The sequence below is a fragment of the Procambarus clarkii genome, chromosome 41 (genome assembly GCF_040958095.1).
Source record: "Procambarus clarkii isolate CNS0578487 chromosome 41, FALCON_Pclarkii_2.0, whole genome shotgun sequence".
NCBI classification, from domain to species: domain Eukaryota; kingdom Metazoa; phylum Arthropoda; class Malacostraca; order Decapoda; family Cambaridae; genus Procambarus; species Procambarus clarkii.
Genome location: NC_091190.1, coordinates 16,850,346 through 16,873,121, shown reverse-complemented (window position 1 = coordinate 16,873,121; position 22,776 = coordinate 16,850,346). Strand labels below are relative to the sequence as shown.

The window sequence follows — 22,776 nt, the reverse complement described above, 5'->3', positions numbered from 1 at the left end:
ACTATCCAATTGCTGTTCAAAGTTAGCAATATATTTACCAAAATACATGATCAAACAGTATCACAATCTCTCTATATTAATTTTAAACCAGGGGTATTTATTTAAAAAAAAAATTGAAAAAGATGGGCGGGTATAAAACCAGTATTGACTGTAATGAAACACCATTTTCTGGGTGAGCCCTAGAGGCTCCCTAAAGCTATCACACTGATTAAGGGCCATACTACTTAGTGTCATCAGTCGCAGAGTTCTATTGGCCTACTGGGGAACACGAGCTAGAACATGGCCCCCTCAGAGAGGTGCAGGGAGCAATGACCTATGAACGCTTTACATTTGAAGTTTATCATCTCTGTCACCTATTTCTGGGTGCCTTATCAAGGGAAGGCACCCAGAAAGATAGGCGAGTCAAGACAGATTACTGTATGGTTAAAAATGAGACCACAACCCCAAAATTGCCAAAAGAACTCCAACAATAAAAACAAACCACATCTCATAAATACAAATACCTCACCCATAGGGAGGTAGCAACTGATGGCAAATAGCGCCAAAGAAGCAGACGGCAGAACACCCGCAAAAGAAGCTAACAAGAGGGAAGAGGCATAGAGCTGCACAAAACGGGAAGAGCTGGAGGGGAGAGGAACATAGGACCCACAACACAGGAGACACTGCCAGCTTGTCCAGTGTGGTGAAATGGAAAAACCCTTGCCAAGCCCCTAGAGAAATAAAGTTCAGTCTGCTAGCCATGGAAAATCCCAAAGCCTCAGAACTCCCACAAAAGGGGCGAAAGTACCTAACCCAAAGATGGGCACATAACAAAAACGAAAACCGGGGCACGCAGGGGAATGCACAAACAACCCCCCCCTCCCCCGCAGCCTCCACCAATTGAACCCAGGAGGCAGAACTTCCGGAATGACGGGTCCAATGAACCCAAAGGCACACAAAAATAATTACTGGGGGGAGCTGACTAATGCAAACAGGGAAAGGGGATAAGAAAACTCACACCCTGCAACAGAAAGCAACAAAAGACCATCTGCAGAGGGCACGAGGGTACACAAATGGTCAAATGGGACCCAAGAGCTCCAAACCGACTCCTCCTGAATCCTGGGAACTGCAGCCAAGAGCCATGGGGTAGCATACTCATCCACACCCACTGCCCGAGAAGGAAAAATGGAGTCCAAAGGAGAAGCCCCAGAGAAAGGGGGTCTGTTGGGAGGACCCAGAAGGTTCTGTGGGATAAAGCAGCCCCTGCTTCCGCACCCACGTCGGAAGGGGCAACCACCGGACCAGCTCAAGCCACACCCGAGCTAAACCCTGCCGTGAGCCCAAAATCCTGACATTTCGGAGTCGAAAGCAGGGGCAAAGGAAAAGGGCAGAACCTGCCTACCGGAAAAGGAAAAGGGAATGTGGACAGAACCATGGCCAATGTGACACCCCCCCAAATTTGAGTCTATAAACACCAAGTGGGGCAGATCCAAGGCATCCAACCGGGCACACAACCTGGCCCACTGCAAAACAGAAAACCTGAGATGCAAATCGGTCGCCGCTTGATACTGCTGAACTTCCATAGAAGAATGAGGAAGATGGAGCACATGGAGGGGGGGAACTTGACCCAACAAGCAGCATGGTTGAGACAGAACAGATAAATGTCGCCAGGTGGCACAGGCGACGAATAACCCTCAAATTCATGCAAGGCAAGAGTGGGCTCGTAAGTGGTATCTGTAATACAACCGAGGCCGTAGGGGTTTTCCAGGGCCTGTAAGGTAGGCGCCTAGCAGGATGCCCAGGCACTGGGGAAAGCCAAAGGAAAAGCTGAGGGGCAGCAAGCGAGTTCTACTGCACATGCCCTAGGCAAGCCTAATAAGGCAAAAAGCAAAACTCCTAACCAAAACAGGCAAAAGCCAATGAAAGCAAAGAAAAGATAAACCCTACACAAAACCGAGGCAAACGAGCAACTTTAGAGAAACGTTGGCACACCTGGTAATAACTAAATAACTGTTTACACAGACCACAGTATGTCCCACTGGCCAAAAATACACCAAACCCCAAGGAAGACAGACAGCCACAGACCACTCGCTTATCTTAAGGGTGAGGACCACCCCTCAAAGCAAGGAGGCCCCCTTAAAGGGAGGGTATCCTGAATGCCCTAGTGAAGCTAGCCCTGACCATGCAAGCGTAGTGCAAAAAAAGAGTGCACAGTGAAGAGAATCCCGAGTTCATGCAGCTCTAAGTATACTGTACACTAAACTCCTGGCTCACACTACACAAATGCATATACCTGTAAATAGCCTCCAAGCAGGGTCGCCAGAAATGATGCGCCGAAGTAGTGAACATAAACAGCTGGTAAAACAATTGGGCTTCTTATAGCCCAAACGGGCTACAAAGAGAGCTAAAAATAGCATATGTAAACAGCTGGAACGGGTGCCATAAAACCCATCAAGGCAACCCTGCCCCAAAGGCCCTAAGCACTTAACTGACGATATGAGACTGGAACCAGAGCGATGAGGACCGCACCTAAGCAACATCTGCTTAGAACTAAAGGTGGTGGGGCCCAGCTGATCCAGTCTGCCTCCCTCCTCCCACCAAACAAGGGGGGGGGAGGTAGGGTAAATTAGCAAGCACTAATTTCATGAAATTTTGGTGGTTTGTTTTCACTGTTGGCCAATAGAACTCTGTGACTGATGGCATTAAGTAGTAAAGTACTTAATAAGTGTGATAGCTTCAGGGAGCTGATGGGGCTTCACCCAGAAAGTTTAAAATGCCAGAAAAAATTACTGAAGTGATGGAGAAGGATGAGGAGGAAGCATTAGAAAAAGCAGAGATACAAGAGAGGGAAGAGGAGACAAAAGAGGAGAAGAGGAGGATATGGAGGAAACGAGGAAAAAAAGTTGCTGTGGAGATAAAGGAAGAATGAAAGCAAGAAGAATAGGGAGAGATGGAGAACAATCAAAGGAGTGGAGAAAGAGAGCAACAGCAATAAGGTGAAAAGCAGGGGAAGAAAGTTTTGTTACCACGTAATAAGCTTTCAAAGAAGTAATTATCAAAGCCACTTGTATTTAAGAAGAAAACAAATTGAAAATCAAGAGACACATCAAGGACACCAGAGTATCAAGACACTAAGAGGTGTAAGCACACAAATCTACTGATAAAATGCAACTTTTCTAGTTTTAGCCGAACATTTGGCTTCAGTTGATACACCTTAAGTCACAGGCAAAGTAATTAAGTAATCTAAGGAATGAGAGTCAAAATATTCCAATTCCAAAATTTAGATAAGATAAAGTTCAATTCATCACGAAATACTTATTGTATTTGCTGGTGGATAGGATGCATGTTTTTGGTCCACCACCAGCCAAATATATATGTATTTACATGCATAATACCATACATTTTCCCCTACGAAACCACTTGAAAATTACTTTATATGTATGATAAAAGTACAAAAATAAAAAAATATATATTTGTAAAAATAGGAGCCTCCTATATGCTGGCAAAAAACATTAATTAGTCAACTGTACTAAGTGTCACAGAAACTTCAACATGAAGTTATATGAAATTTCTATCAGATGGACTATTATATGCACTAAAGACTCAGGTAAATGATTCTCCTACATCTCAATAAAGTTATAAATGCAAACGCGCATAAATAACTTACAATACAAAATAAAACTTAAGCTAGGCTTAAGAGATTTGAAACCACTGATGTCCAAACCCACATATATATCTCACTTCAAAGTAAATAAATAAATAAATAAATAAAATAAATAAATAAATACTGTAAATAAGTGTTTGTATGTATGTACCTACAGTATGCCCATGTGTAATTACCTAAGTGTAATTACCTAAGTGTAGTTACAGGATGAGAGCTACGCTCGTGGTGTCCCGTCTTCCCAGCACTCTTTGTCATATAACGCTTTGAAACTACTGACGGTCTTGGCCTCCACCACCTTCTCACTTAACTTGTTCCAACCGTCTACCACTCTATTTGCGAAGGTGAATTTTCTTATATTTCTTCGGCATCTGTGTTTAGCTAGTTTAAATCTATGACCTCTTGTTCTTGAAGTTCCAGGTCTCAGGAAGTCTTCCCTGTCGATTTTGTCAATTCCTGTTACTATTTTGTATGTAGTGATCATATCACCTCTTTTTCTTCTGTCTTCTAGTTTTGGCATATTTAATGCTTCTAACCTCTCCTCGTAGCTCTTGCCCTTCAGTTCTGGGAGCCACTTAGTAGCATGTCTTTGCACCTTTTCCAGTTTGTTGATGTGCTTCTTAAGATATGGGCACCACACAACAGCTGCATATTCTAGCTTTGGCCTAACAAAAGTCATGAACAATTTCTTTAGTATATCGCCATCCATGTATTTAAATGCAATTCTGAAGTTAGAAAGCATAGCATAGGCTCCTTGCACAATATTCTTTATGTGGTCCTCAGGTGATAGTTTTCTATCTAGAACCACTCCTAGATCTCTTTCTTTATCAGAATTCTTTAAAGATTTCTCACATAATATATAGGTTGTGTGGGGTCTATGTTCTCCTATTCCACATTCCATAACATGACATTTATTAACATTAAATTCCATTTGCCAAGTGGTGCTCCATATACTTATTTTGTCCAGGTCTTTTTGAAGGGCATGACAGTCATCTAAATTTCTTATCCTTCCTATTATCTTAGCATCATCAGCAAACATGTTCATATAATTCTGTATACCAACTGGTAGATCATTTATGTACACAATAAACATCACTGGTGCAAGAACTGAACCCTGTGGTACTCCACTTGTGACATTTCTCCATTCTGATACATTGCCTCTGATTACTGCCCTCATTTTTCTATCAGTCAGAAAATTTTTCATCCATGATAGAAGCTTACCTGTCACCCCTCCAATATTTTCCAGTTTCCAGAACAACCTCTTATGTGGAACTCTGTCGAAAGCCTTTTTTAGGTCCAGATAGATGCAGTCAACCCAACCATCTCTTTCCTGTAATATCTCTGTGGCTCGATCATAGAAACTGAGTAAATTCGATACACAGGATCTTCCAGATCGAAAACCATACTGTCTGTCTGATATTATATCATTTCTCTCTAGGTGTTCTACCCATTTAGTTTTGATTAGTTTTTCCAATACTTTCACTATTACACTTGTTAATGATACAGGTCTATAATTGAGGGGGTCTTCCCTGCTGCCACTTTTGTAGATTGGAACTATGTTAGCCTGTTTCCACCCGTCTGCTACGATTCCTGTACACAGGGATGCCTGAAAGATCAGGTGAAGTGGAATGCTGAGCTCAGATGCACATTCTCTCAGAACCCATGGTGAAACGCCATCTGGGCCAGCTGCTTTGTTCTTACCGAGCTCCTTGAGCATTTTTTCCACTTCGTCTCTAGACACCTCTATGTGTTCTATGTTGTTCTCTGGAATTCTTATTGTATCTGGTTCCCTAAAGATTTCATTTTGTACAAACACACTTTGGAACTTTTCGTTTAGTGTTTCACACATTTCCTTTTCATCTTCCGTGAATCTATTTCCCATTTTCAACCTCTGAATATTATCCTTTACCTGCAATTTGTTGTTTATGAATTTATAGAATAGACCTGGTTCTGTTTTACATTTGTCCGCAATCCCTTTTTCAAAATTTCTTTCTGCCTCTCTCCTCACTGCCGTGTAGTTGTTTCTCGCATCTTTGTATCGCTGGTATGTTTGGGGGTTCGGCCTCTTCCTGTATTGATTCCATTTTTGTGTCTTTCGGTCTCTAGCCCTCTCGCAATTTCTATTGAACCAATCCTGTTTCCTAGTTCTGCATCTCTGTTTTGGTATAAATTTTTTTGTGCCTTTATCATATATTTCACAAAACTTGCCATACATCTCATTCACTTCCTTGCCTAGCATCAAGTCTGTCCAATTATACTCACTAAAAAAATTTCTAAGGTCACCATAATGTCCTCTCCTGAAGTCTGGTTTTTCAACTGCTTCAACCTCCTTATTTTCTTCCAGCTTATAACGCATTGCATACTTTATTCCCAAAAAGACATGGTCACTTTTACCCAAGGGAGGAAGGTACTGAATATCAAATATCTCTTCCTCCTTCCTGGTAAATATCAAATCTAGCATGGAGGGAACGTCCCCTTCCCTCATCCTCGTAGCTTGTTTAACATGTTGATACAAGAATGTTTCCAGGATGAGGTCTACAAATTTACAGGTCCAAAAATCTTCTGTTTTAGCTTCATATGCTTCCCAGTCTATGGATTTCAAGTTGAAGTCACCGACTATCAACAGTCGTGATCTATCGTTATCCGCTCTCGCTATAATCTCTCTCATTATTGTTATAAGACCTTCACGTTTACTATCTAGCTCCTCCTTAAAAGAAAATAGCTGAGAAATATATATATATATATATATAATGCACAGACTACCCTATTCCAGTAGCTGAAGTTTATAACTTTTTAGACACTCAACCCACCAGGGGACTCGAACACTGGCCAGCAAGGTGGCAGTTGCATGCTGTATCCACTACGCTATACTTCAAAGCCATAACATGTGTGTACAAATACACATGCGTGTATATGTATCAAGATGACAAAGGGTCGAAGAAGAGGCAGAGGAATAGGTGGGGCAGCCATAATCAACTTCCTTCAAGAACAAGAGGTCATTTATTTAAACAAACTAAACAAAGTTGCTGAAAGAATAGTTAGAAAGTTCATTTTTGTGAACAGTGTGGTAGACAGTTGGAACACGTAAGAAAGTGGTGGAGGCCAAAACTGTCAGTAGTTTCAAAACTTTATATGGTAAGTACAGGGAAGACAGGACACCACGAGCGTCAGTCTCATCTGTAACTATACTTAGGTTAATACATACTGTATAGTGTACAGCATGTGGTCAACACTGAGCAATGATGTAGTGTGTACTGTACAGTATGTGGCTAAACATCACCAAGTGAAGCTTGTATATGGATGAACACGAATATAAACAATACAGTTACACACAAAAATATTTTCTTATTTTCTGCATCAAGTATGCAAGTACTTTATGTACCTCAATATACTGACCTACATAAATTTCATACCAAGAACAAAGAAACTCAAGAGGTTATAAACTAAAGATGTTTTAGAATAAAATTATATGTAGTGGTGATACACAAGTCACAAAAGCTTTCAAGCACTACACAGAGCATTCACACATTTACCTAAAATCAAAAGTCAAAGGCACAAAATGCAAGCAAATTTGGTGTCGATAACCAATACTGAAATTTACTTCACATGACAATATAACAAAAGATAGGTTATTTGAATGTAAAAAGTAAATCCTGAAAAAGAAATCTTTAAAAATATCTTCAATCTATCACTGACAACACACCTAACGTATGGTTAAACAGGTACTTAAAACGACTAGAATTTTGAAAATCCTGGCTATATGTACTTACAGAAAACTATCAAAAGCGAAACTTACAAGAAACCAACTAACCTTTTAGTATGTTGCTCATCAGTGGTGACGCGGGCATGTAAACATCTACAGGAACAGACAGGCAAGCGGTCAATGGTATAAATAAGCTCGCAACATAACAAATAAGGTGAGATGGGCAAGGGTGCAAGATTTCACATACAGTACATCCGCAAATCAGGAAATATACGCCTGACTTTCATTTAGATCAAACTTGGAATATTTTTTTTGCAGATCAGTTATATTGTAATCTGTAAGTTTGTGTTAATTATAAGAGGAAAGCAAATCAGAAGCAAATGATACAGTATTATCATGCAAGCATCAGATATTTTGAGCAAACCAAAATGTTTTACTGGAATGGAAACATATTAACCAGAAGATTGATTTCAGGTCTATATTTCCATTATATTTATATTTAGCATAGTCAAATTTCTGGCTCCCTTGGCTCCCAAATAGCGATGACATACTTCTATATCCTGTGGGGGATGCGTAATGTCTTTCCTCATGCATTATGTCTCTTCACCCTTCCATGCATTATATTCTGCATTTTCAGGGTTTTCCTTTGCAAAAAATGTGAAGTCTGCAGTACCTTGCAAAATATAATTCATCATGCATATGTTGAAATGTGAATACACTTTAAAGCCATTATCATCATCATTAAAGATGCCTCTACACATAAAGCAAATTTATCAACAGGTTTAAATTTTCTACAAATGATTTAAAAATTTTAAAATGTGATGTTTGATGACGTAAGCAAAACGGCAGAAGTCCCTGTTAGCTGCAATGAAAGAGTCAGCGCATGACTTTAGTATCTACATGTGTCAGTGTGAGGGGTGAACAACAAAATACCAACTAATGTATATTTTCTAATACTGTACTATATTCCAATGTATACAAATTTTAAGTTTAGTCACAGAAGTAGCTTAGTTAACACTCATCTTCCACACACACACACACTGCAATAACATTTTCAACAAGTTTTCACCACAACCATCAAAAATTCAGATTACATACATGGTACTATAACATCAAGTACTGTACCTGATTTTAAATTCACAAATACTCAGAATATAATAATCGACCCCAATCTACACCTTAAAAAGTCATGCATTTATTAAAGTAACAAAATGCCCTTTTCTGGTGAGGCCCTCAATAGCTACCAGAGCTAAGTGCTTATTCAGCCAAGTCTTAGAAAGACACACCAGGCCTCGAAGACCCACCCTTGTTTACTAGGAACCAGGCATAATCTGGTGCACTCTATGAAGCAAAGGAAGCGAGGAAAAAATGTTTTATAGGAATGTCTTATGGAAATTCGGGCTTCCAAAGGTAATGAAGCAAACACCTATAACCTTAATATAAATACCCAATAAAGTTGAGCCTAGCCATTATAAGGTGATCGCTCAGGTCACCCAGTATCCCAGCCAGCTCGATAAACACATCTCTTCCCTACTGGAGATGCCTAATTACACTATTAGCTATCTTCCTTACAGGTCAACTGCTAGACAAATATGACAATGGGCTTAGATGCCGAGGAAGACAAGAAAAATGATGATGTAATGTATACAGATTTCATGAAACCTTTCAAACAAATATCACCATTGTGTCATTGCACACAAAATTAGCACAAAAGTAATTACTGGCAAAGTAAGAAGATGGATCTTTAATTTCCTTACATACAGAACCCAAAGTACAATAGTCTATAAAGTATAATTTGGGTTATCCAATGTGAAATCTCAGTATCCCCAAGGTACTGTGCTTGCTCCGGTACTTTCTCTCATCATTGTAATGAACTCAGACAAGGACACAAACTCATTCTTTGCAGATGATACTTTTATTTCCATGAAGGTTGACAATATAGAGGATACAGCAAACATCCAAACTGATGTTAATCGGGTAATTTAATATGCCACAGAAAATAACATGTTTAATGAGCATAAGTTCCAAGCTACTCAGCAATAGAAAAACAAAAATGTCAAAACAGAACTCATACATAAAATGTAGTAAAATCACACCAGTGAAAGAAAACCAACATAAAAGATTTTGGAGCAATTATGTTGGAAGATCTTACTTTTAGAGAACACACGAAAAGTAGCTCTCACAACTGCAAGAAAAATGAAAGGTTGGATAACAAAAACTAATGACTAACGATGAATCATTTAAGACACCAGTGCTCTTTAGGGGAGAATACTGTTGCACACGAACAGGCCCTTTCAAAGGTGGAGAAGAAGCTCACCCGAAGAATGTGAGAAAGTCTTATAATGCCTGAATCCACTCAATAAAGCCTCTAAATTATTGAGACACTTAAAATTGTTAAATGTGCATTTTCTAGAGCACAAGCAACATAATAACTTACACTTGGAAAAATATCAGAAGGACTGGTTCCAAATCTGAACATGGAAATACACAACCTCTCTAAATTTCCATACAATTAGGTGACCTTTCTTGAATAACATTCCTTGCTCCAGGATGCTTCAGCTTTGTTGGATGTCCAGACGCTACCTCACAAGAGAACAAGAACAAGATATCCAATACCAGTTGAAACAAGTCAGGTGAGAAGGTGGTGGAGGCCAAAACCGTCAGTAATTTCAAAGCATTATATGATAAAGAGTGCTGGGAAGACAGAACACCATGAGCGTAGCTCTCATCCTGTAACTACACGTAGGTAATTACACTTAGGTAATTACAGGGTACTGTATTAAGCAATTCGCTTTTATCGGAATATTATGATCTCATATCATGTAACATGTTAGCAGGGTGTCGATACACTTCAGTGCTGTTTTCATATTGTTTGGTGATCTTTTCATATTTCTTCCACTGCATCCAGAGACTAGACACCAGACACCCCATGTTCAGGGACTCATTCCTTGCAAATAATTAACCACTAAGATCTGATAATAATATGCAAATTACCATGGTGCATTTGTTATGCATCAGTGTCATTTCCAATTGATTTAAAGCCTCTTGGTGTTGGTATTCAGAGACCTAGAATGAGAAGATTTCAGTACCACTCTCCTACCACATGTATTACCTATAAGGCTAGGTATCTACACCCGTGTTGTCTTACAGTTTAAAAACTATACAGCCACCTAAAAACAGGTTGATAATAAATTTAATCAAATACCTTATTTACCTCATTTTTTTAATTATAAAATTTAAGAACTGATTATCACACACACCAAGCATTAAATTGTGGAAAAATGGTTATATAATATTTACTATAATAGATTTCTATTAGAAACTTTTAATGTTTCAATATGTTTTGGAACATATTCAAAGAGCAACTGACTTTTTTGTGGTTTCTTTCTATGCAATGGTGCAGACTCTTTTGTGATGTCCAAAGATCGGTGACTTTATCCTAGTTCATTTTATAATAGGTATGGTCAAATCGTACACAAGATATTTTCACAAAGCTGATTTTCCGTTCGTTTAAACCGTATATATATTACCTGTATTTCATTTTAAATTAAGTTAGGCTGTGTTAGGGACAGTTGAGCTAGATTTGGTTGGGTATAGTTAGCTTGGTTTAATTTAATAATCTATTAGTGAACCATCTTGTATACAATGTTATTTGTATCCCTTTCATATAACTAAGCTTCTACTGTGACAACTCTCTTACATACTTTCTATTTTAATACATATTTTAATTTGCGCTTGCTACACAAAATATTTGGAAACAGTACTGTACAGACAACCAAGAACTTATCTGTTACTGAATGTTGTTCACTCCGTCAAAATTTTCCTTATGATGTTAGTACCTTAGTATAACTGTGATATATGCGTAGAAAACTGCACTTTGTCAGTTCTAAGGGAATGGGATCAAGGAAAGCAGTTGAAATTAATGACATAAAACCACTAACCTGGGGAATCACGGAGTATACAGTAATAGGTAGGGGAGGAACTAGGACGGTGCACGCTACATTGCACCTAGAGTTTCTAGAAAGATTCACTCTAGGGTTTTAGTTGCAAGACCTATGCTATCATCTTTGGTCATTAGTTAATCCAGAGAAATATAAATCCTTAAGATTACTAAGTAATTTATGAAATACCATTACATCTTGGATGCAAAAAGACTTTAAATACTGGGAATCAAAATTTTAAAACATTTAATCACTCAGAATTAGCAGAATCAAGTTTGTTTTAATTACTTAGCTGAGTAAGGCATTATATTAAATCTCTTGACAATGTAAACAATTAATAAAAAATTAAGACATTTAAAAGCATTGAATGACAAGCTATCATTAATACTATGTAATGCTGTACAACTCTTATGGATAATAAAACAATTTTGAAAACACTTCAGTATTTAGTCAAATCACTATGAAAAGCATTTTGGTAAGAGTAAAGTTTCAACTAAATGTTAAGCAAATCCAACAAGAAAACTAAGGCCGTACAATGAGACTGTACCAGCATTCCTGGATTAAGGAATGCAGGTTCGACCCCACCATTCAGCTCCAACATCTTTCATAAATTTATCACATACTGTACCTGTGATTTCATTGTGCAAATTAGATAGGTTATTTAAAGCCGCTCAAGAGTTTCTTATGATGCTTTTAAAGCTTGTCATTTAACACTTTAAATTCTTGCTATCCATCAAATTCTTAATTTATCACACTAATTAAAGATTAATTAAGCATTCATTCAACTTATAGTACTCATTCCAAAGATTAATTAAACAAATTAGTCATCTTAGACACAGATTAACACTTAAACAATTTAATCATTCCTCGTCAGAGAGGATGTTTGTGGATTGATGGTTCAAGTTTCAGCTGACGTAGTGCTTGATTGCACCCATGATCATGATTTCATGGTCTTTGTAACGGCCAAAATATTTACCGTGTACCTGTCAATATACTATGGAAACACGTGATCATGGGCCAACCCTTCCTAGGGAAAATGCTGGGCAAACAACGTTGATGAAACTGAATTAGCATTGATCCTCTGTTTACTGAATGCTACCAGATCTCAACTACCTCATGGTCAGAGGACAAAATGTAAGTCATTAGCCTTCTAATATACTGTAAAGAGCAATAATAACAAGTTCTTCTAAAAGTATTTAATTATATATCTACGTGTAATAACAGAATGAGAGCTATGCTCATGGTTATTCAACTCCCCGTGATGTTTTGAAGCTTCTAATGGCATGTGTATGTTCGTGAACCGACTACACAAGTTCTCTGAATTCAACGAAGGAATTCCTTTATTGTCATCCACTTACCACCTGTATGCGTGTAAAGACCATTTCCTATTGAAACTTATCATCAAAATGCTTTGAAAAATAAGGTCTATAAGCAACAGCTATTGCATATTATTCTATACTTACATTACATAATTATTCTATCATTTCTTTTTAGTATATCTCAGATGCCTAACTTTTAATCATTCTGAATATTAAAGTCCCCATTAATTTGCTAATATTTCAAGTCCCCATTTTTACTTCCTTAAACTCATGCTCCCTATATAATTATTTAATCTAATGCCAAATACCTCTAACTGTTCTCTTTTTATTTTCATTAATCCCAATAAATGTTTTGGTCATGTCATGCAAGTATTGTCATAGACTACATTATTTTTATTAAAAAAATTGAAGGACTCCTATTCTTTATATCATACGGGTTATCCCACTACATTTGCCTTCTCATTGAATTTAACAATTAACACACCAACAATTTATTTAATGTATACAGTAAATATATATACTGTATATATAGCACGATAAATACAGTCTTACCTTGAAAATCATCCAACAATTTTCTCAATGTTAATGATTTTAACATTCTAGGAAAATCTATGAAATGGAACTTTCACAAATACAGTAACATTACTGCAGAAAACATTCCACAAATAAATATCACACATATACATTAGAGTACAGCCTACTATTAATTTTCAAATGCAAATTAAATACTCTTCCTTCCCAATTTCATACATCAATTTTTAAAGTAGAATCACCCAAACACACACAGAATGAATTACCCAACGAACTTACGTGTGGGGCCTGGTGTTGGGGAGGGGCCCATCATGGCTACTTGCCGGTAGTTTGTTGGCAGGGCCATCCTAAGGCCAGGCTGAAAAGAGTGGTTCAATCACCATATATCTTCCAAATACACAACAATCCAAATTGGAGTTTCACAGGAAAGGCCACAAAAAATAGCAAAGTAATAAAGCATTATTTGTTGCATAAAAAAAATATATTTTTCATATGTTGCACACCGAAAGTATTAGATGCTCAGAGACGCTGAAAGCCTTAGATGTTTATACACAAAGAATTACCATAGATGTTTAGACACACAAAGAATTAGATGTTTAGAGACACTGTAAATATTAGATCATTGGTTCCCAACTGGTGGAACATGACCCCTCTCCTTGGGGGTCTTCTGAGAACTAATAAAATTGGGTCATTCCTAAAAAGGTTAGGAAGCACTGTATTAGATGTAAAGAGACACCAAAAGCATTAATGTTTAAACCCACTGAAAGCAGTAGATATTTAGATGTAGATGTATATCCGTGAATGTACCTATGAAACATGTGAAAGCAATTATATACTGTACTGTATGAATGCTTAACTCTTAGGAGATGCAGTATATATATCTACATATAAAAGTACATATGAATGTTGCAGCAGTGGTATTACGGTACAGCAGTCGTGAAATTACCCATCACATTCCCAAGTTACTACAAGTGAAGAATTCCAGACTTTTACTCGCCTAATTGTGCTTGCGGGAATTGTGTGTTGGCTCTTTGGTACCACCTTTCAAATTTAATCAACTGGTGTACAGGTCCCTGAGCCTATTGGGCTTTAAGATATCAACATTTGAAATTGTGTATGGAGATTGCTGCCTCCACCACATCACTGCCTATTTCATTCCATTTGTTAACTACTGTACTCTGACACAAAATACTGTATATCTAATGTCTCTAATGTGTCTGTGGCTCATTTTGGTATCTAGCTTTCACCTGTATCCTCTTGTGCGAGTACCACCCATGCTAAATAGTCTGCTATGAACACTGCCTTCAGTGTGACAAGCCAGCCAACTGTCCATCAAAGAACGGAAGCAAATGGTAATTTTTGGGAATACAGTGCTATAAAAAGTCAGAAAATATCTAGTAATACCTAAAAAATGGTTCCTAGGAAGAAATACCTACCCTGAAAAGGTACCATACCTTTTCTAGTTACTGTATGTCAGAAAATAGTGATACAAGAATGTGAAATAATGAAAAATGCATAATTCTGGTCTACCAGGATTCATCAAGCCCTTAAGTGACCACTTGCAACACCTGTACCATACTTATTTCCTCTATCGTGATGGCTTAGTCAGCAATGTATTTACTAAACAGTTTATGAGCTTGGAAATACTGGGAGGACAGTCTCACCAAAAAATCAATATTGCTGCAGGCAACCTCGTAGCACTTCAGAATTCAAACTGTCTAGTAAATACTGGGCTGCTACTATTGAGATGTCACATAAATCTCACAAATATCATAACAGGTGCCATAAGTAATCACTCAAGTACTTGATGAATTCTGCCCCTGGTCTGCCAGAACACACACAAGGAAATGCAACATAAGATCTTACAACAAAAAATACAAGACACTGAATTAAAACAAAATAATTATTACAGTATTATTATTTATCCTTCCAAGAGAAATTTAATGAGTATATTTTCACATGGCCTTAATACATTGAGCCGCTAGTAATTCAATAGTGAACCTTGCCATGTTGACTGGCCTAAATTTCTATGCAAGTACTGTACAGTAGAGCTATTCTATTTTTTTTTTCTAGTGCAACCATAAGTGCATGACAGAATAATCATCTTCACTTCTCTCTGGCTTCTTACAGCTTTCAATTTTTAATCACTGATAAATGTTTAACTGACGAGTGTAGTGCACATAAACAAGGCCCCATTAATTCCAAGAATAAATATGCCACTAGCAGCTCATTAAGCCATTTGAAAAAGAATGCCTGGAATATATATATATATATACCTGAAGTGGGCTCTGGGAGTTGTTCTACTTTGCAAGCTCAGCCTGGGACCAGGCCTAACGTGTGATAACTCAGTCCAACAGGCTTCTGCTTGGAACGCACTGACAATATTTTAAACATTTCCTCTAATACTCTTGAAAAATTATTATTGAATTTCTCAATTATTGAAACTAAAGACTTGTATGCTTCAAGCAATGAAAGTGATGCTAATGGCAGTGAATTTTGTGGTGACATAGCATCTACTAACAGTCCTGTCAATATATAAACCATATCTTTTTCCGATACTGTATCGGAGAATATTACTGTATCTCCACATTATGAAGGAGACTAGTTCGTTAAATTTGTGTGTACTAGTACTGATATATATCAGCAAATATATAACCTTACATATTATATTTGCTGGCATACTGATTTTCCAATGAATAACAACAGAGCATCAAGCAGAACACAAATATATCTCTTACTGCATCATTAATGTACTGTACTGTGTTGTATAGATTTCTGATTTCCAGCCAAGTAGGAGCCTTCCATGAACATTTTCAGAAACATTAGAGCATTCACTGTATTTGTAACATACAGGTTTGCATATTTAAAGAGTTCTTGGCAGTTTAAAAGTATTACACAACAAGTATAATGCAGTGTATTTTACATCTTCTGCAATTTACATGAGAAATTGAGAGACTTTAATATCAAAGATACTGATAGAGGGTCCAGGTTAAATGAAAATTAAGAAATCTTAAGATGGTAAACAGCAGTTTAATTTGGCAGTACAGTAAAGTTCACGATGAAATGCTTCATATAAAATTATTGTATTATACTCTACTTTTAAATTTCAGCTTCCTGAAAAGAGATAAAAATCAGTGATTATCATATTGATAAGTCTTAAGTTATCATAACTGAGGTCAATAGTGCTACAGGAACACAGAATTCTCCTAACCTTTATTCAAATTAGGTACATATACCTTGGCTGATATTATCTGAGACAGAATGCCCTTTCACCAAAAAAAAAAAAAAAAAAAAAAAAAAAAAAAAAATTCTCCTGCAGTGCACACAGCACCCTAAGGCGCTTGACAGGTGGTGCAACAAATTATTGGATTTAGCAATATTTTAATGATTTTTTAATTTATGTTCACTGTGATTTGGAATGAAAATTGTGGTTTGGCAATACAGTATTTAGATTTTTCAGTTTTTTTTTTATGTTCAGTTAATGTCAATAATTCATTAACCCTTGCACCATGAAGTTGCCACATGAAACAGGTGCAGAGTACGGGTGTTAGTCAAGTCTCCTATACTTTTAGAAAGGAGGGCTTCGTAAATCACATAATAACCCTACATGGCCTGGATTCATCAAGCAGTTACACCACCACTTACAAAACCTGTACATCTTTCCTCATTCATTAAACAGTTTCTTACGTGGGTGTGTAAATGCTTGATGAATCTTGGTCCAGGTCATTGGAGAATGTAATTCTCCATCAACATGCATTGTACCAAGAAGTGGTGAATTTCATATCGCTGTCCTTTAGATCGTTGCTTCTGCACTGAAAGGGATTCTCAAGACCAAAGTGAATCTTGACCCGGTGAACACCTGTCTCAGAAGGACCATCCACATAGGAATCTCACTGGAATAATGTACCCAAGCTTTGTACCCACTGTTCTGGCAGTTACTGCCAGACCAGGAAGTTATCTGCCATATACAAATTAGAAATGTTGCTTGCAATAGTAGTCAAGAAAAGTAATATCCCACATCTGGCCTTAAATGTCAAGGTAGTACTCCACTTCAAAGTTCACTTGGGAAAAAATCCTCAGGAACAATAGGTAGGGGGACTTTTGACAAACAAGTGGCTTCCTGTTCCCATCAAAACCACAAGAGATGGTGGCCCATCACATGAAATGCAGATAAAATTAGGTAAATTTAGATTCTTGTACAAAACTATAAAACTGGGTTATATAACACAATACACAGTGCAGTAGTCTATGTCCTTGGCTCACAAATAAGAGACTTAAAATCCTGGGGTCAAAGAAGACCCCACTTCAATTCACAACCAAACAAATGGTTGGGCAAGTTTTCTTTCACCTGATGCCTTTGTTCACCAAGCAGTAAAACAGAGACCCACCTAGCAGTAAAATAAGGATCTAGGAGTTAAATAACTGTTGTGGGTTGCATTCTAGGGAAGGTCAGTAGTTGGCCTGGCAGGACTTCAATAAGCCTAAGCAGGATACCTGTCCCCCTATAATGAAAAATTAATGATGAAACCCATTTGGAGTCCTGCAGGAAACCCTGCAGAATGACAAATGTTCATCGTGTAAGTGCAAGAAATTAAGCCATCTTCAAAAACAAAGAGGACCCATAAGAGAAACTATAACATTCGAGGAAAGTCAAGTGACTGCAATTTTTTAGAATTGATCCCTTATCAAAAGCAATGAAAATATCCAGACCTATCCTACGACAATAGATTCACCATTATCACAAGAGGTTAGTAAGAAATGCGTAAAGTTACATAAGAACAGGACTATAGGACAATAATGAGGATTCCAATACAGTGTTTGGCTTTCTGCAGGATAAGCTGAATTATATTTTAGGATGAGAGAAAAGTTTTGGATAAGGAAAAGCAAAGCAATTAATAATACACAATACCATCATAACATAAAACTGCATTTAATGCATAATTAATTAAACACTGAAAACCATTAATATTTGGTTAAGTTTACAAACACAGGTTTAAGTACATCACATTTAAGAAACACTACTTTTCACTAAAACTATACAAAGTAGGCTGCACAGTAATAACGCAGTGGTTAATTTTGAACAACGCTTTGCTGACGAATGTGAACTGCTATCTTATATAGACCTGACTAGCAAGTAACTGCATTACACACACAGCAAGCAATAAATCTGATGCAAATTAGAAAACATGTTTAAAGAAAACATATATGTTTATTTAGGACAATGAAGCAGAGCTTTAATAGATTATTTAAACACTAAAACATACAGTACTGTACACGTACTTAGAAATTCAAGGTTTCTTTCTCAAAATATTCTCACACATAAATGCATGCAACACAATATTAATTCATGCATATGTTTAATCAGTGAAATAAAGGTTAATTTAAATCTACAGTATAGATGGATGTACATTAAGATCAGTATTCACATTAAAGTATATTTATAGCCAGTTATGTAGCATGAAGGTCATGCAAGGTATTAATATTAAAGTCATGCAGAGAATAAGTCACAATGTGGCTGAAACAAGTAACCCAACCCACATTTGAAATTAAATGAAAGTGATGACATTTTGACCTCCTGGACCATGGAAGTAATCAGTCCATCCTGGATTCTTATCAAGTAAACTCTTCCACTCTTCCTTGTCAAGACTTGATAAGGGTAAAATATGTTGCCACTTTCATTTCAATCCTTTATTTGTGTGGGTTGGAGTATTTAAATCAAGTTTCTCCAAATGCTTCTTTCAAGGCTACAATGTAGAATGAGGCACACAATCGAGGATCCCAGTTTGATTTCCACACAGGACAAACAGTTGGGCATGTTCCCTTTCAGCTAATGCCTTTATTTAGTGTACCTAGTAGTAAATAGGTACCTAGGAGTTAGGCACCTGCTGTGGGTTGCATCCTGGGGAAGGTTATCCGTAGATGACCTAAGGGGATCTTGGACACATTCCCTGATGCCTCACCTGGTAGTAAACAGGTACACTGGAGTTAGACAAATTGATTCGCAAAGCAATTGAATAGATGTAGAGCCTTTCATGTTGCCGCTTGTTTTATATAAACACTGCAGCTGTGAGGGGTTAATTAGGTTGGCTCGTTATTGACCCTTAGAGAGCGATTACTCTCGTAAGTTGATCTCTGGGGTAATGCTGTTATTATACATTGATTATAGTTATCATAACTTGGTTTTTATACAAATGATATAAATTTAGTTATCATACATCTGTATATATATGGAGACATAATGGAGTAAACCTAGACCCATGAAAAAATCTGCTATAATTTTTAATTGCTCATTAGAGACGAGGTTATGTTGTACCATCAGCAAGGTGATTATCAAATCAAAATATGGTATGTTCCTCCTGTATTTGAATCTATTTTAGACTGATATTACCTGAGGAATAACAGCAAAGGAGCGAGTTGCAACACACTTCCTTTGAGCTGTGGCAGAAATAAACCTACAAGCAATATAGGCACACACATTACATTAGAGCCCAATATACGGTACAGTACTCAATCACTGTTTTTGTCAATTATGTGTAAACAAATCAAGTTATTCCAAGCACTGTGTAAACGAAAGTGAAGTAGCAAACATATAAACCCTCATACATGACTTTCCCAGCTCACTCCTGACTTGGCTTTTCAGCAAGTTTACATTACCAGAGAATATGGGCCCAATGACGCCCTCACCCGGCAATCTCCCAGTATGCACAAGGCATTATTTTTTTAACCTCATTCCCTATGGGATGTATTCCATTCCCTCTCTCCCCCCTCCCCATAATTGTTCCTGCAAGCATTCGATTCCCTTCAGGAAGGCTTTCTCGTCGGGTGAGTGTCATATCATTAAATTCATTATGTTAGCTAAGTTCATTTTAGAGTTCAATGGGGCTTTTCTGAAGGTGAATGCATAACATGAGGTTCAATCTCATTGTATAGCTTCAAAATTCTCTCAAATTTTTTTGGGCATGTGGTTAAGAATATTTAATTAGATAAAGGAGCACTATTTCTTCATTCTTTTATATAAATATAAAAAAAAAAGTTTGCACTACTATTATCTCAATGATTTAGGTGCCACACTCAGACAAGCATGGCAACAAGAGTTTCAGACCTTTCAACTAGGTGAATACAGCAATCAATTGTTATTATAGCCTGGACAAAAACCTGGAGGACAAAAATGCACAAAACAGCATCCTAAAGTGATTCACAAAGACGACTTACCACCACACCAAACAGTCCCGGTAGTCCCGGGTTAGAAAGGTCCGGTAGTACAGTCGGGTTCATTATCGACTCACAATCGAGTACTCCAGGTTCAAATCCTGGGCGGTAGGAAAATGGTTGGGTACATTTCCTTTCACCTCATGCCCCTGTCCACCTAGCAGTAAATAGGTTGCATCCCTGGCAGGGTCAGTAATTTGACCCTGTGGGGGGGGGGGTACCTCAGTATAAGCCTAGCATGTACTGTATGTATAACCTGGCTTCCTGTCCCCAGACAATGAATTATTATTAATCATGTCAACGAAAACCCTAAGTGCACAGGCGACTCACAATCTGTTATACTCTCCCAGCAAGCATTAGAAATATTGCTGGAACAAAGATGGACTTCACGAGGCAACTACACAAGTTCTTGTTGCCAGACCAACTGGGTTGTAGTGGATATGGGGGCATCCAGGCTGCTCCAAGCAACAGCCTATTAGGCCACGTTATCAAGTCACGCTAGACCCCAGGCCGGGCTCAGGGAGTTGAAAAACTCCTGAAACCCTCTCCAGGTATGATCCAGGTACAGTATTGAACCTGAGCTCAATTCCCAGGAAGGACAAGCAAGGTGGTCAGATATAAGGCAAGTTCCCATACATCTGATGCTTCTGCTCACCCATCAACAATAGGTATGCAGAAGTTAAGCAACTGATGTGGGTTGCATCCTGGGAAAGTCAGGATACATCCTAGGCCTAGGGGAGGATGGGGGGGGGGGCACCTTGAGCACATTTCCTTACACCTGATGCCTCTGTTTACCTAGCAGTAAATAGCTACCCAGGAGTTAATCAACTGCTGTGGGTTGCATCCTGGAGGCGGCCAGCTACATCAATAACAAGCTACTTGGGGAAAAAACTGCCATTTTATCAAATTTCAGCATTAAACATAACTTAAGTTAGTCTATGAGCTAACCCCACCAAGTTTGTTTACTACCAAAGCAACTATGAGCAAAATCAACACAAAAATAATAGTAATATAAATAATATTTAAAATAAACAATAACTACTTAACCATGAACTGCCCTTCTACACTACAAGGGTGGGATGTGGTCAAATTGTACACAGGCGTTTCACACAAAGCTCATTTACTAATGATTAAAACTATAAATTGTTTGGGTCAGCTGGATAAGATTGTTAGGTTGAGTCAGGGTAGGTTGTATAAGATCGGGTACGGGGAGGTTGTGCAAAACGTGGGTTTGGCTAGGCAATACAAGGTTGGTATGGGTAGATTATGTAGGTTTGAGTTCAGATAGTTTATACAAAGTCGAGTATGGATGGGTTATGCAAGGTCGCGTTCGGGTAGGCAGGTTTGAATTTGACCAAAGAAATATGTGGTGAAAACGTCGCGCGTATTAAGTGACCATCACCCAGGAGCGTCTAACTACACACTACGTATACATACATACATACATACATACACCATGAGGAGCAACAAGTCGCTGGGCGCATGACTTGCAAGCTACACAAGATACTTCATTGGCCTCACCAGTGTGCACAAGGGAGCATAACCACTGCGTTACCATCATGACTGGACAGCCTTGGGGTGGGGCTTAATAAACGAAATAACAGTTCACCTACAGCAAAAGCATCTGGACCAGGCCTAGGTCTTATATTGGAGCTATTGATATCAGCTGTCATGGTCTTCCTTGGGCTTACCTCACCCTTTCTAGGACTTCACAAACAAAAATAATTCTTGAAGTTTTCTCTCTCCCGGAGTTTTGGGATAAAATCAGTTGATGAGGGACGTGGGAGGGAAGTTCAAAATGTTAATTTTGACATTAACAGAGACTGGAAGTGGTTGTGATACTCACAGGGGGAGAAAAACCTTAAATAAATGAACGAGACGCCAACATGGGAGGAAAATATGGCGTCGGTGGCGTTTGTTTGTGCAGGGAGCCCACACTAATCAATGTCCACACACATCTCCCATGTTGTCAGCCCATGCAGAAAACGCTACTATTATTTAGCTCATGTTTTTATAAAAACAAAAAGTAATGAAAATCGCATTACATATTAGAGAGAGATATTTACGATTTAGCTTTGCTGGATTTAATATTAAAATATATATATCGTGCGTTGTGTGCTATATACTAATTAATTAAATTTATTTTAATAAATCATTTATTGTCGTAAAGCATATATATTCAGTAATATAACTTGGCGTTACCGGCTTCCCTGACTACATATAATGTCATCCCCCTGTAACAAACAAAAAAAAACGCGCGCACACATCAACTGGAAGAGGTGACACTAACAAACATATAAATTATGACACTAGCTCTCCACATATCTAAGTTGGTTAATTTAGAAACTGTACTTTTGGTCGATCTCGAACCCATTGATGATGTGACGACATATTGAATTTTGTAACTTCTGTAACCCTTTCCACTACCGCCCA

At 37.9% G+C, this 22,776-nt stretch overlaps 1 protein-coding gene across 34 annotated transcripts in view; it reads right to left on the bottom strand.

The window, feature by feature from the left end:
• Positions 1-22,317, bottom strand: part of Bap111 (Brahma associated protein 111kD) — a 72,647-nt gene extending 50,330 nt beyond the window's left edge. For 15 of the 34 annotated variants that reach the window (XM_045746960.2, XM_045746964.2, XM_045746967.2 and 12 more), the window contains exons 1-3: positions 21,957-22,269; positions 13,414-13,492; positions 7,452-7,496 (exon numbers count right to left, since the gene is read on the bottom strand). In XM_045746960.2, coding sequence (XP_045602916.1) covers positions 7,452-7,496; positions 13,414-13,492; positions 21,957-22,016 — 184 coding nt within the window. In that variant the 5' untranslated portion in view covers positions 22,017-22,269. Of the gene's footprint in view, positions 1-7,451; positions 7,497-13,413; positions 13,493-21,956 lie in introns of all 34 variants that reach the window. The other 19 variants (XM_045746974.2, XM_045746983.2, XM_069339417.1 and 16 more) reach the window with 10 other exon arrangements.
• Positions 22,318-22,776: the final 459 nt, after the last annotated feature.